This window comes from Astatotilapia calliptera, chromosome 7 (genome assembly GCF_900246225.1).
Source record: "Astatotilapia calliptera chromosome 7, fAstCal1.2, whole genome shotgun sequence".
Taxonomy (NCBI): domain Eukaryota; kingdom Metazoa; phylum Chordata; class Actinopteri; order Cichliformes; family Cichlidae; genus Astatotilapia; species Astatotilapia calliptera.
In genome coordinates, this window is record NC_039308.1 from 58816630 (window position 1) to 58832748 (window position 16119).

Here is a 16119-nt window from a genome sequence, read left to right on the forward strand (position 1 = left end):
AAAGAGAGTAATCCAGCTTTACCCGCTATGCAGAAGGCTTATTTCAGAAAATCCATATATGGTCATTTGTGATGAAGACAGAAGGAGAGAAATGACAAATCAAGGATGGAGAAAAACAATCATCAACAATAAGTAAACTCAAGTATGGCAGGGATGGAAATCTTAGCAGACTTGCTCACCTCCTGTGTCTGGATCATGGAAGTTAGGGTCCAGGCCTTTTTCCAGGAACCTTGAGACCTTTTCAATGTTCCTCTGCTGCACATACTCCATGAATTTCTTCAGGTTTGCCTAATGGAGGGAGACAAGGGAACGGGGAGTAGGGGAAGAGGAGGAAGAAACAGCTGTGATTGGATGATGTCAGACTCCTGTGGATGGGGATGTTTAATAATGCAGTCCAGAGATGAAAGCTGAAGTCATTGCTTACTCTCCTTCTGTGTTTGAAGGTTTTATTTCTGTTCAGTCATGGCAAGCTAATGGAACATGTTCAGAAGATACGGTATATAAGCTATTATAGGACAGACCAAAAAAAGAAATGGACAGAGCTGCAAAACAGCACTGAAAGGGAGAGTTTTCCTTTGGAGATTAGCGGCAAGAAAATGAGATCCTGAGGCTAACGTCATATTTTGAGTTCAGATGTAATGGTTATAACACACACACACACACACACACACACACACACACACACACACACACACACACACACACACACACACACACACACACACACACACACACACACACACACACACACACACACACACACACACACAACAATGGCTCTACAATTAATGTTTAAAACCACTTTCATAAAACAAGCACACAGTCAGAAGCACAAGCTCACATGTAAATCATATCCACTCTAAAATACACAGACACACACAACACTTAATTTCCTTTGTGACTTATGATTAAAAATATTCATCACCTTTACCAATACGAGTGCAAGCCTGTAGAGTATAAAGCGAGAAATGAAGCTGTGAGCAAGGCACCAGTGCTAACACTTCATAATAGATTAAAATAGTCTGACGAATCAGGGCAACAATAAATCTAAAATGCAAAAGTGAAGCCTAGAATTGTACCAATAAGAATGTACTGTAGTTACAGAAGACAAAAGGAATTATTGAGAGAAATTGACCAAACAAAATTTTAATACTGAACACATAAACTGTCAATAAAAAACATGGATGATTGCCTAATATCATCTCCAGGATGTAATTATAAAATATCTGCAGCATCCCAAATGAGATTTACAGAGAACTTTCATTACTCCTTCATTCTCTCAAGGTCTTCCAGTTTCTCTCATTACATAATATCCGCATGTACTAAAGCCTCGAGACTCATAAACTCATTACATTTCACACAACTTAATGAAGACATGTAACGCAACAAATTTAAACGCGTGCTTACCAACACGAGCACTCACATGCAGTAACGAGAACAAAAAGCAGCAGCCATTTGACACTCACCATGTGCAGCATCATATACTGTTTATCCCACGCTCTGAAAGTCACACGATACAACACCTTCCAAAATTTCACATCACACACCTCCTTTCTCTTCTCACCAAGTCATCTGCAACCCGCTTGCCTCTACAAGCCCGTGTCTTGTAGACAGACACCACTGACATGCTGTGAGCAGCTGCCGACTGCTACTCTCACTATCTCCAAGTCAAACTGAGAGAAATTCACTTTGGCTTTTCCCTTTTTTTTTCTTTTTACAACGTTCAGAGAGGCAGTTGTTATGGTGATGGGATACAAAGACAGCTCTGGCAGCCAATGTACACGAGTGGGAAGAGCATTGAGGTTGGGTTTGTGAATGTGTTACGAACGAGTGTGGTTGTGTGTCCTGCATAAAACCTAGGATAATGCCTTGAAGAGGCTCAGGGATGATTTGCCAGTGATCAGCTGGATCTGATGTGTGTTTTATTGCCTGTTGAACAGAAGACAGACAAAAAGCCTGGATAATGATTTATTTGCTTTGGTGAAGGTCTTAATGAACTCTTTATATTCTTCTCCCTTTTGCTGTCTTTCTGTCAGTGTTACACACAAAGAAGGATGCACACTTTTTTATTTTCTCGACATGCTGACGTTTGACTAAAAATTCTGAAAATAATTAAAATGGTGACAGTCTGTCATACATCAAATTAAAACGCCAAACCGCTGCGACTAAACTCAGTATGCTTTACCTGTAAGGCCAGTAATTTGCCATAATACAAATGAAAATACATTTTAATAATCTCTACCTTGAAAACAAAGGTCAAAAGATTTTGTTCAGTTATTCCAAAATATCTGCTAAATATCAAACAGACAGTTTATTTACAACCCAACCAGATTAGCGTGACTTGGTCTACAAATCTATCATAATGAAGTGAAATGATGACATGGCATGGCTTGCTAATGTTAACTGAGTGCCACAACTAAACAAGCATAAAGGTAAAGAAAAAAAGTAGGCAAGACAGATTTACAGTACAGCTCAACCAAAAATACTCCACAAATCATCCTGATTTTATCTTTGGGCCAGATAAAAAAAAATAATCAAACTTTAATCTCTGCACCTCTTTTATGTCTCCTCCTTTAGATGTTGCAATTCTCTTTCTTCCCGAATAAGTTAAAAACTTCCTGTCATCTTTCCAGCTTGAACAAAATACTGAAGAAAAGACTTCAGTGGGCTCAAGGAGAGCATTCATCAATTTACTTCAACCATTTGTGCACTGATTACCTATTACTTTTACTAGGAACCACTTAACAGTAGATAAGTCTATCGTCTACATGTCTGTGAAGGTTCTCAGTCATCCAGGTCATCGTAGTCAAAGGAGCTTGCAAAGAAAAGGGTCTGGACTTCTTTAAGTTGCTTGAAGACGTTTCACCTCTCATCCGAGAAGCTTCTTCAGTTCTAAGGTCAAATGGTGGAGAGTCCCAGATATAAACCTAGTGGGAGTAACCCCCCCACAGAGGGACAAAAGGACCCCCTGATGATCCTCTAATCGCCTGAGCCAAGGTGTGAAACTGGGTGTGGGTCCCAATCAGCCAGAGTTTCGGGTGTGTTCATTGTGAAACCTGGCCCCACCTTATCATGCGAATTCCTGAGGTCAGATGGCCCAGGATGTGAGTGGGCGTTAAGGCGTCTGGGAAGGGATCTCAAAACTGGATTATAGATGGCAGAGAGTTGGTGTCGTAAACCCCTGCCTCTGTTCAAAGATGGTCGCTCACAGGACCCACACCCAGTTTCACACCTTGGCTCAGGCGATTAGAGTATCATCAGGGGGTCCTTTTGTCCCTCTGTGGGGGGACACTCCCACTAGGTTTATATCTGGGACTCTCCACCATTTGACCTTAGAACTGAAGAAGCTTCTCGGATGAGAGGTGAAACGTCTTCAAGCAACTTAAAGAAGTCCAGACGCTTTTCTTTGCAAGCTCCTTTGACTCTATCGTCTACATTTTTACTTCATTATGCAAGATTGTGCATATACACAGAGCAGACTGGCACATGGAATAAGAGTCTCCTCCATAGTAGTGTGTTCACATTTCATTCAATCATTTGCCAAGGCTCATTTACACATTACTGTGGCAAGTCTTCCTTATTAGTCACTGGTTATCATTGATCCAGTCTTAGATATAGTATTCTTTCCATTGTTTTCCAGAAAGAACAATAGTGGAAAAATCAAAATTTAATACTCAACATACAAACAATGAAAAAACCAGAAAAATCAGCAAATGAGAGAGAGAGAAAGAGAGCAATGGCGAATAAAAAAGCACAGGCAGATGAGTGTCAGAGGTGATTTCCAAAAGAAGGATTGAAAGAGAGAAAGCTACAAGAAGATAGAGAGGCCTGCTATGATGTATGGTTCGGAGATGGAGGGACTGACAAAATCCAGGAGTTGAGCATGATAAGATTTGTAAGGGTTTTATAATTTATAAGAGTATGATAAGACCCATATAAGATATATGGGTCTCGGACCCAGCGTTTTTGAGTTTATTCTGCATTTTTGAGCTTCTCATGCTAGGTTGTGGTTATTAGTTCTTGTGTTGTCATGTCTGCGTCTCCATGTTTCCTGTTTTATTCTGAAAGAGTTTTATTCTGAAAGAGTCTTTTGTTCTTTGCTCATTGTATCTAGTTTCCCTTCCCGCGTCCCGTCATTATGTTAATTTCTGCTGTTTCCCCATGTGTTCCCACTTTCCCTGATCACCTCCTGTTTTCTGTGTTTCATTGTCAGGTCGTCTGTTATTCTAGCCACATTTTTCATAGTTTATCATTGTGTTCACAGTTTTTTCATAGTTTGCCACAGTTTTCATGGTTTTTGCTGCTTTCAGCCAAAATAAAGGCTCCTGCAACTCCTCTCTCCGCATCTGCTTTTGGGCCCTGTTCACAACACTGGCGTACCCCGCCGTGACAGTATCATAGGACTGATCAGGTTGAGCAGTTTGGAAAAAAGGCTGAGATGGTTTGGACACGTTTGGAGGGACAAAGAATGTTGATATGGAGTTGCATAAAAGATTCTTGGATGTACTGAAGGAGGACAACAGCAGGCTGGTGTGACAGAAGAGGATGATGGGGATAGAGTGAGATAGAGGGAGATGATCGACTTCAATGACACCTAAAGTGAGAAGGAGAAGAAAAAGAAGGCAAAGAAGAAGAAGCAGTAAATCTGCACACAGTCTGTACACATTTTTTGTTCTCGGCTTGCCTTGCTCATATAAACATCCTTACAGTTCCACAGTTTGCAATCTCAAGAGATATCACCCAAACTGAGCAAAAACATGCACGGTCACATCCCTGCATGCATCAGCTTTACTCATGAGAGCATGGGCAACAACATCACAGTAACCTCTGTCCCTATAGAGGAAAGGTAATCCCAGCAAAGAGAAGCACTGAGAGAACAAATGACATTATTCTGCTCTGCTTCGGCCACACATAGGCCACACATACATACTGTTTCAATGACAGAATTTTAAAATGTGTTATTTCAGAGTTTCTGCTGCACAAAACGGCTAAACATATTTTCTGTAAGTAGTTACTATAAGTGTCATTAGAATACCTCATGTTGCAAACTGAGTACATGCTAGTTTTTATTTTATAAGGAATATGTGTCTTGAGCTTTGACTTGAACTTTCAAAATAAGACAAATGGTCAAAGCGGATTTTGTGCATACACTATTACAATAGTGATGAAGCACCCCTGCAGTGTTGGATCAAGAAAACAGAGAATGAGAGAGAGGGTCAGGTAGGAAGAACTGAATGGCAGTATGTATAATCTATGGCAATTTACCAGCTCAATAAATCAAGAATATATCCTCTTGTTCCTGCTTGAGGCTTGGTAATAAGTTGGTAATAAGGGCAGCGTTCTTATTCTTGAACCCACAACGTTTAACATCTATGAAGTGGAGGGATTTGTCCCTGATTAATTGAGGATTCTGAAAACTGAATACATTTTGTCATATGTGGATAGGTGACTTTGAATAGGGTCACAAATCAGTGGCAAGCAGTGAGTGGAAGAGCTACTCCAGCTGGCAAGAGAAGAGAGGATAAAGGTTTCTTCTTTTACTTCAGTACCCCGAAGAGGTTCTTGTCTCTTCCACCACTAAAGAGGGATTATCTGCCACTACTTCATAAAAGCCAGGGAAGGAGGCCAGAAATTATAGAGACAACACAAATCCCCCTGTGCAGCTATTTTCTCTTGGTCTTTTGCTCCCCTTTCATAAAAGATTTTTCATAACTTCACACAAAGAGACGCGAACACTTCATGTCCTATTTAATAGCACATATACACTCAGGTTTAAACAGAACCCAGAGATGAGCCACAAATAAAGAAATCATACACAGCTACAGGAAGTGTGTCAGACACTGTCGCTGCCCCATATTTACACTCACTACCACATGGCTACATAGCCCCTGGTCCCACAGCTGGCCAACAGTACGCTTTGCCATGGGTGAGTGATAATTGCAGTGCTCGCTAACATGATACATGTTCAGGAGCATCATATGCTTCTCTAATCTGAGCTGGCTCATAAAATACACACATGCTTTAGGCTGTCATAACTTCTTGGACAATAACTGCAGTAAGAACTACCACACTGGTGTGGTCATGGAGAATCTCTAGGGACTGGCCTACACATTATGGAAGAACATAGCCCCACTATAGATATGGAAGGAATCCTTCACCCAACATAGAACCAGCTGACAGTGCTAGCTATGTAAAGACATGCATATGGTACGATATAATCCCAATATTTGGCAACAAAGACTGTAAAAAATGTTACTGAGCTTACTGTTGGCACAACACAACTGACTCATATGTGGTTACACTTCAACTTATCAGGTGTAGACTGCCATCAGGGAGCTGTCAGACATATTCAGTATGACAGCAATGCAGAAAACATTTATGACTGTGAGTGATAGTCTGACAAACCTGAACCAACACTGTCACTTAGATTCTCAGCAAAACAGCTGACGCTCAATTTGATGTAATTACTGGTAAGAGCCTTTTTAATATAGAAACAACATATCTATGAAATCCCTCCAAATGTGAATAGCACAGAAGTACAAAAAAAATGCTGTCTATGCTTTATTATGTGAAATAGATGTACTTAATATGTTTTTGGCACCAGCAGTCAACCATTAAAAAGGGAAAACTGCCTATTTTTGTGTAGCCACATCAGCAAACACAGACAGCCTTATCTGGCAAAGAGAGTTCCCGATTACGCCGATCTACTCTTTGTTGACAGCCACTTATATAAAGGCTAGAGCAAGAGCAAGCAGGCCTTGACCCCTGTCTCCCAGATGCTTTGTACAGAGTGCTGCAGGGGCACTGCATTTTAATTAGACACAGCAACTGACTGAGACACAACTCCCTGTTAAATACATGCAGAACGGTTTCTGCATCATGCAGTTACATTTTGTAGCTCGTGCAGATTTTAAAAGCAATAAGAAATGAGTTAGTATCCATTTCATGAAAAAAAAACAGTAAAACAGAAATAACAGTGGCTTTAGATTAATGTGCTTCAGTGTAATTAAAAAATACAAATGATTAAGCCTCAGAGTGCATGCTGTGAGTAAGACTAAAAAGTACTGGTTAGGACTGGATTTCATTTCGTTGTGAAAGGGAGGTGTATTCAGTGGCAGATAACACAAAAGTAGGTTTTACTTTGATAATAAACAGTGCCAAGATGAGTCATGAATGAATTAATAAAAAAAAACAAGACTGTCTATTTTAAAGACAGGACAAGGTACGACTGATTAATAAAGAAAGCAGGAGGAGAGAGGTTTTAAAGTATAAGGATGAGAAACTGTAACCACATCATTAATAAGCTAATTCAGTTGAAAAACATGAGCTTTGTTTCCCATGTAGTGCAATATATTTTATTCTGTATATATATTTCATTATTTTATATACACATACGCATATAATTTATTGCTGTTTGCTTTTCTTTTAGCACCGATGTGGGACAGTGATTCCATTTCATTGTTTGATTGGTTTTTTTTGTAAAGCGTAGACCTCAGGTCTTTGGCAAAACCACTAAGCAGGCAAAGAGGAGGCGGCCACTGGTGGACTGAATCTTCCATTTGATTCAAGCTCAGTATCAAAACAGAGGCTCCTCTTTTTTAAAGCTCTATTCACAAGAAGGAGAGAAAAAAAAGCAGTTTAATGGTTTAACTAGTTTTATTTGTCAGTTTATTTCATAATTCATGAATTTACTGCAGAGTATGAAGGTCTAGAAGCAGGTTCCCATTAAAAATGCAACACAATGAAGTCGTATGGAAGAAAGACAAGAAAAATGGGTCACGTGAGGGGGAGGAATGGGAAGAAAGACAGAAGCACAAAACATGATAAAGGGAGGAAAAATACTGAGAAGAAATGCGAGAGCAAAGCAGCAATCTGTTTACAGTACAGCGTTAGTCTTGTTTTCTGCCTGATGTTTTTGTTGACTCTTAAAGCGAATAAAAGGCACAGCACAACTGCTTTGATGAGCAGATCGCACCAAGCACAGTCAGTGTAACAATAAAATCTATTGTACATGCCACACACTTTCTTTTTAAATTTCCAAACAATAAAATGAAACTATTTATTATTATTTATTATTATTTAATTATCATATTTCTCACATTTCCTTCAGTGTTTTCTTTCTCCCTGTGGCCATTTTTTTCCCACTTTTCATTTTTCAGCTGTTTCTGATTTTTTTATTTGTTTCAGTTTTGAGTCTAACACAAAACCTCTCATATCAGGGAGATACAGTGATGGGTCACTACTGGCCAGTTACTTCCTGAGAGGCAGGTTAACCAGATAAGCAGCAAGTTGTAGCAACTTTCGCCTGAACTGATGATCATAAAACAAGGTAAAGGTCACTTCTATTAATCTCAGGTTATTGTTAGTCATTAATAATGGTCTTTGAATAAATTAAAACAAGGTTGGGCAAAAACATTATGTTTTTTCATTAATTTTGGCCTTCGTCTGCTTGTGCCTAACCGAAGCACCTGGACCCATATGTCTGAGCATCTGACGGATTATGTTAAATCTTTTGCCGCTTTCTTTACACAAATAACCAATTTTGTGGAATGGGTCTTCTTGTTCCCTTAGAGGGAAGGGTCAAAGCAAATCAATACAAAGTTCTTGTATCTTTTATTAATCTGATGGGAGCAATTTCTTGCTGAATAACAATGGCCCAATCCATAGGGGTCATTAAATGTGATTATGATGTAAATTGCATCATAAATGCTTCTCAGTCACCAGATGCCATTGGACATCTATGGGAGACCTTTTTGGTTTCCTAATTTTTTACTTCTTTCTACTTAATGCATGTTGTATTCTTCTACAAGCATGTCTTACAATAAGATTTATTATTGTTAACAGCTCAATCTTCACATATTCTCAGCCCTTATCCATGTGTGTCTTGTTCTAGTAGTCCACTTCTCATGAGCATCCCTTGGTCCCGCAACAATCGTGACCAACTAACTTTGGCAAAAAACATCTAATCATCGGGAAAAAGCTCCCCATAAAAAAAAAACTCTTAAACATTGCAGTTTTGGTAATTTGGTAGCAGCCACATAACGTGACTAATATTACAGGAACAAGTCTCTTGGACTGGAAGCTTTCAGTTACTCTTACTCTGAGAGAGCAACCACAGTAACAGAAAATTAACACGACGCGGTCTGAGACTTCTTTGGACAGTCTGAAGAGTCCAGACTTTTGAATCCATCCACCCCACCAAGCTGACTTCTAACTGAATCAACTTTCTAGCACAATTAGGCGATCACCACCAAAGGTGGGATTAACGCTGTAGCTGTTCTCAAAGGCTGTCTAAGTATGTGCAGTACACACTGGTCTCCACTGACTGATATGAGAAAATCAAATCTGCTTAGGGTGGTTGACAATGTTTTAACAACCTGAAGAGATATGACTAGCTCCTAATGCACATAGATATTTTTTAAATTTCAGTTTGATGCATGAACAAAAAAACATTTATTCTTATTCTTTCTACTGAAATGCAGTCGCTTTGTGCACTTTTTCTTTCAATTAACCAAAATCTGTTTTTTGCTGTGGAACAAAACAAGACGCTTGCCTTCATATTCACTGTAAAAATGTGTTTAATATAACATCCGGCTGGTTGATTTAATGAAGCCACCCATTAAAGAACATATTCATTAACCTTTTTGGTTTAATGCGGGTGCTTAAATTCCCCAGAGATAAAGAGCTGCTGCTTACCGCTCAATGCCTGTCACTGCAGATTGTGGTGATTCTTCTTTATCTGTGTGCCTATAAGTACAATATGCTGTCTCTATTTGTGCTTCTTTGGATCTCAGCCCATGTTTGTCTGAGAGCACAAAAGCTTCAGTAATCTCCAATATCCATACCTAACAGGCTTAAAGTGTAATGCTCTTAGCTACAAAATGACCAATATACTGTATGACAGAGTGAGGATTTGATCCTAAAGAGGAGGATTTTCTGTGAGGGAATCTTCAACCTTTACTATATTGCAGCAAAATAAATCGCTGAGTAATTTGATACAGTCTTAAGCTTACAGTGAGTCAAACGCCACAAAAAAATGGCACTAGAGGCTTAAGGATGAAATTTCCTGGACACATTCACAATCATATGGACCCACACAAACACACAACTACACAGGAAAAAAACACTAATTCATAATTTAGCGCACTAAACACACACATTTTATTCATGATGTATGAGTGCAGTAAAAAAGCCTGCACTCTAACATAGTGAGGAGTGCTGTTACCATGGCAGCAGCATCTAACACATAATTCACTGGTATAAATGCTTCTGTATAACAGAAAAGTCACATTTACACCTCTCTAGTGCACACCGTTTTCATGGCCACCAGGCGGCGATACCTGTTGTTGCAAATAGACTTTTGGTCCTATAGAAGTCTACGGCTTTACAGCTATCTGACTTGACCTCAGGAAACACTTCTCTGGTGAGTTTCACTTATTTTGAGGATCATTGAAGTAAAAATCAAGTCTGTAAATCTCGCTTATGCTGTGTTTCAAAGACCCCAGGGAATACCTACAGTATGCTCACTGGTGATTATGTCGAAAATGCCAATTTTGAGTACTTTGCAAACCAGTCGGTTGCATCATGGTAGGTAGATCTATCTTCTAAACTGTCTATGAGGAAATCATATGAGACACAGTCATTATCATCATAATCATCATAACTGCAATAGCTAAACAACTTGCCCCCTGCATGTTCTCTCTGGTTTGAAATGTAGAATATTATGTAGTCCTTTAACTGAGATTTCTTTCTGATTGTGTAGGATAGCAAGGAAAGGAAACACAAACGGAGAAGTTACAAAAAAAAGTCTCTGCTTTCTAAAGCCAGGCTCGAGCTGGATTCCTGCCATTTGCTGACACTGCTTGCACATGCCAGTATAGGTACTCTGTTACCTACTGCTACTTCAAATGGGACAAAATGACTGACGCAATTCTTCTGTCAGAAAACATGCAAACATGCATATGAAATTTCCCCTTGTGTGACTAATAAAGGTATATCAATTCAATTCAATTCAATTCAAAACATGCCATTTTTTAGCATGTGACAATTTGTCACCATTTATTCATCATTAATATTGTTGTAAGTACCAAAAATAGCTGCTTGGGCTAATTCTCCTGGTAAAATAGCAGGACTCAACAATACACGTCTTCATACAAATCCTAAATTTGAAGAGCATAAACTTCAAGACAAACAAGTTTCTACAACACAAACTATTGTGCATTTACTGTCGCAGGTTGGGTATTGAAATAAGAACAATGCCAGAGCACCTGCAGAGCCTGTTGTAACAGTAACCTAGATTTACTACTATTAACATGAGTCATTTTAGCAGTAGTGTGCTGTGTCTAACCTCTGTGGCCCGGTATCTCGTAGCTTTCTCTGAACGTAGCAGCATGGTTCCTCCTGAGTAATCCTTTTTAGAAAAAAAGACAGATTTTCGACGTCTGTATAATAACTACCACTCCTCTTGATGAAGTACAGTTTATGAGGGTGGGACAGTGGGAGCTTTCTGAAAGGGTTAGCTAAAGGCTTGAACAAAGCAGAATAAAGCCACTGCCTCTTTCCCGCTCAACAACTCACACACAAAGTTGCAGAGCAAAGGCTTATTGTATGGGATCCAACACACCCCCAACCCACCCACCCATCCAGCAGCAACCAAATCCACCCACCCTCCTGACCACACTGGCAGTACAGTTTTGTCCAGCATTGTCCCTCCCATCAGGACAAGTGCGCTCTGGCATACCTGCCAACAGTTTAATACAATTCATTAAAAAAAAATGGACAAAGAGACATAAACAGGAACAGAGAGTAGAGCTTTGTCTACGGTTTATATAGAGAGGCATATATAGAAACAAGGCAGCATATTCATCGTTCTACTGTAATACACCATACAAAGGCTTGGTATGTGGCTAAATTTATGCCAGTTACAGTGCAATAGAATCAAAATAAACATACTATAGTAGGCAAATATTTAAAACTACCTGATTGTAACATATATACTTGAGGACCGAAATAAATTGACATTTTGGTACATATATACAGTAAGTGTGGCAACAGTAAAAGAAGTATCTACAGTAATATCTACTGTAACTAACCCGACCCCCCCATAGTGGTTTTCAGATGAGTAATAACTAATAGAGATAAAGTTCATACATTCCGTCACATGAAATATGAAAACCCAGCTGTGTTGTTGCTTGTAGGGGTAACTGTCATTTTGTGTGTTTGTAAGCAGGGTGGTCAGGGAGGATGAGGGGAATGCATGCAGTCATCAGAATCAAAGAGTTCAGAGAAAGAAAGAGCTGAATCAGGTCCAGTCACGTGCTTTCAAACTGACACCAGGACAGAGTCACATGGACAGCGCGGGGATATACTCAGGGGATGGAACACAACTGAGTCAAACCTGAGTAAAACTTCTGTCTAAATAGAAATTAAAATATGGCAAAACGTACCCTTTCTCTCTTAAACAGGCCTACAGGTTACTGAGAGAGAACAGAAGGGAGCAGGCAGAAAGCCAAAGGCTGAAGCAGGGGGTATGTGGGTAGTGAATTTATTCAGCCTGATGATTATTAGAAACTCCATTGTACTTTATGCCTCTGGCATCCTATTTTTCAGCCATCTATTCATGGAGCCTGACCTAGAATGACAACTCTCCAGTTAGTGCAATGTTTTTGTTTTTTTCATTGTGAAGACTTGGGCAATGAGATGTAAAAACATCAAGACTAAACAGCAAGTCTTACTCCAGTAAAGGCAGAAATGGATGGATTGATGGAGGAAACCGTATTTTAAATTTTAAGTTAGCTCGCTTATGAAATACTGGCATGCCAAACAAACAACTGATTGCTTCCTTTGGGAATTATATAGGCCAACTGGTAATTTTAAATGCCATGGGTGTGAATTTGAGAGGCTGCCTGTTTCTCTGTATTGGCCCCAATGTGGACTGATGAACTGTCCAGGGCCTTTTGGCAGATAAGCTGGTTCCAGTCTAACTTTTAAATAAAATCTCACGTTTAAAGATTCAGTGGTTAATATTGCCAAGATTTGTTACTTATAAATATACTTATCCAGAAACAGTAATACCATTATGAATGATCTGAAATGTGGTGCAGATATTTTGTGACGGAGGAAAGTACAAATATCAGAATTATATAACACACACAATCATGTAATTATGTAATTACCTAGCAAATTCTGCCCATTACACCCTACTTTATCTTTTATTCAGTAAACACTGCATAGGGGATGACTGAGTAGACCAGGGGTAGGCAACTCCAGGCCTCAAGTGCCGGTGTCCTGCAGGTTTTAGACATCACCCTGTGTCAACACAGCTGAATCAAATCATTAGTTCATTCCCAGGCCTCTGGAGAACTTCAAGACATGTTGAGGAGGTAATCAGCTGTGTTGGATCAAGGACACATCTAAAACCTGCAGGACACCGGCACTCGAGGCCTGGAGTTGCCTACCCCTGGAGTAGACAATCTGAACACAATAGAACAAATCTGTACAGTGGGAACAGATTTCCACCTACCTGCCAACTTAATACTTCAACAGGTTAAAGTAGATCTCCAAAAGTTGATTCTGTTCATCTGGACGTAGCGTTTTGTGTGACTGAAACCAGCCCACTGAAGGGACAATGGGCTGGGAGGTCAGTTCCTTAATCTTAATTATGCAAATTCTCATGACCATTGATCAACAACCACTGACCAAAACCCACTGATCAAAGACCACTGATCTATAGCCCCCTCCTCAATTCTGAATCATCCCTTCAGTGGGCTGGTTTCAGTCATTATGCAAATGTACTGTTAATACGATTTGGGGAAACCTGCAGTCAGCTGAGACTGAAGAAGTCACTTGGATGAGTGACGAAACGTTTCTCCCACAAAACGCTACGTCCAGATGAACAGAATCAACTTTTGGAGATTTACTTTCCTGGATGATTGAGAATGCATCAAGACAAAGGTTAAAATAGAGTTTTTGTGTTGTGTTGTTGTGGGTGTGCAAATGTGCAAATTTATCTGAATTACAACAATAGAGTCTAATGAATTAGTATCATCAGTACCTATAAACAGACACCCACATACAGATTAGCGAGGTGTATTTTACAGAGCTTGAGGCTATGATTTCTACATGGCCTGGTTTCAGAGCATACTGAACTAAACAGAATCAATTCCTTTTTCAAATCTGTGTAATCAGTCTCTCTCTCTCTTTTTCACCAGTGTTATAGTTTCCATTATGGGTCTGACTGGGTGAGTGACGTATATTTCACCATCACATGGTGAGCAGGAGGTTCTGTGAGGATGTTTGTGTGCCTGCCCAATATGAGGACACCAAATACACATTTCTCCTCCAACCCCAGAGGGGCAACAACTTGAACACGGTGTCGCTGCAGGTTTTACTCCCAAGAAAGTAAAATCCCATCCATATACTCCCTTACAAACATACATCTCAGATAAAGTAAAAATTATGATGGTACATTATGAAGGTTTTTGGTAGCAAAAGTATGATAGAGTACAATGCTGCAATTTCAAACAGATTTGCATTAGAGCAGTATACCACTGTATAAAGAAAAATGAGCTATTTGTGAATAAGTTACCTTTTAAACCAACCCGAAGCAAACTGAAAGAAAATGCACTTGTAGTCTGGATGTTACTTACACTGTCTGAATTTGTAAGTAGGCAGAAAACAAAGATGGAAGATACAACAGATATAATCTTGAGCTCTAATTGATGAGTTTTTATAGCCCATACATTCCATTAATACTGAGTAATACGCCTAATATGAAGATGAAAAACACATTTGTATGAAAGTGGGTTGGTCAGGCTGTCCACCTGGGGAGTACTTCAAGTCAGGCTGTCCACAGGGCATCCTGTTAAAAGCTGCCACCTGGTGAACTCTCGCTGACTGAGACCGACAGCTCTGAGACTCTCAGAGAAGGTTCACAGAATATACTCGTGGTGGTTACTTCGCTTTACCAGATTACCCTGTGCCTGAACTATTGTAATATTTCCAACAGCTTTTTCTCTCTCACACACACACACAGTGAGAAAATCTCCATCACTGAGCATCAATAGCTGGCTGAGACAGCATTGTGACACAATCAGCATTATGACAGCAAACGCTGAAGACTATGGCGTTTTTTTTGTGCCGCTATTCTGAGCGCACGTAAAAAAAATTTGAGCGCAAGTAAAAAAGTTTGCAGGTGCAAGTGTTGCATTTTGAGAAGAAATTTATTTTGAGCGAAGAAAAGCTGAATTTGAGTGAACAAAATTATTTGCTGCGTGCAAAAAATGTATTTCAGTGTTTGCTATTATCCACACACACACAATGGCAGCCCCTCTCGCTCAGTTTTTGTATTTGCGCTCGCTCGCAATGTGTTGCTCGCGCTCTCAACATTTCTGCCTGTGCGCGTTCAACTCTTTGTGTACACCGTTATATTTGTGCCACAAAACCAGCCAATCACAGACTTGGATGCAAAAATATCTGATTGGCTCTTCTGGTCTCCAATCAGCTCGAAATGACAAAATGCAATATCCCAGAATCCATTTAGTCCAAAACTCAAACGAGGCAGTGGCGGAGGAACACAAAGTGGCGGAGTTTGAAATATTACTCTTTCTGGGGCACAAAATAAACTTTTAAGATATTTTCATGCGAGAATGGTGCTGTGTAAACTTCAAATACCTGCTCGCTGACCGCATAGCTGGACTGGTCATTGGGCTGGTGGGCTGATGGTGATTTTTCATTTTTATGTTTGTTTTTGTAACGGTATGAACAATGAAAGGTGGTGAATTAGCCAATTGGTCATGATCAACTCTGGGCTGGACCAATTACAATACATCGTATTGAGAGGAAAAGGAAAGCGATTAGTACCGTACTTTAGCTAGAATGAAAAAAAGACAAAGCTGGAGTTAGTCTGTCTTTACGTTGCACAGCTGCCTCTTCTCCCCTCATTCTCTCTCCCTCCCTCTCCTGTTGCTACTTCAATCATGAAACCGATCAATGATCAGCTGATCGTCTCTCTTGTTTATCTCCCACTTTGCGCCAGAAACAGGAAACCAGCGGATGTTACGCTAAACAACAACAGCAGCACGTTCAAGCTTGATAAGTTGTTGTTAGAATTTATTTAAA

General features: G+C 39.8%; 1 protein-coding gene across 9 annotated transcripts in view; it reads right to left on the bottom strand.

Annotated features, from left to right (window-relative positions):
- The window catches only part of shank3a (SH3 and multiple ankyrin repeat domains 3a), a 165340-nt gene that overhangs the window by 97043 nt on the left and 52178 nt on the right, over positions 1-16119 (bottom strand). For all 9 annotated transcript variants that reach the window (XR_003272963.1, XR_003272964.1, XM_026176172.1 and 6 more), the window contains exon 4: positions 180-288. Coding sequence is in view for 7 of the 9 variants with exons in the window: in XM_026176172.1 (XP_026031957.1) it covers positions 180-288 (109 nt within the window). In the remaining 2 variants the exon portion in view is untranslated. The remainder of the gene's footprint in view (positions 1-179; positions 289-16119) is intronic.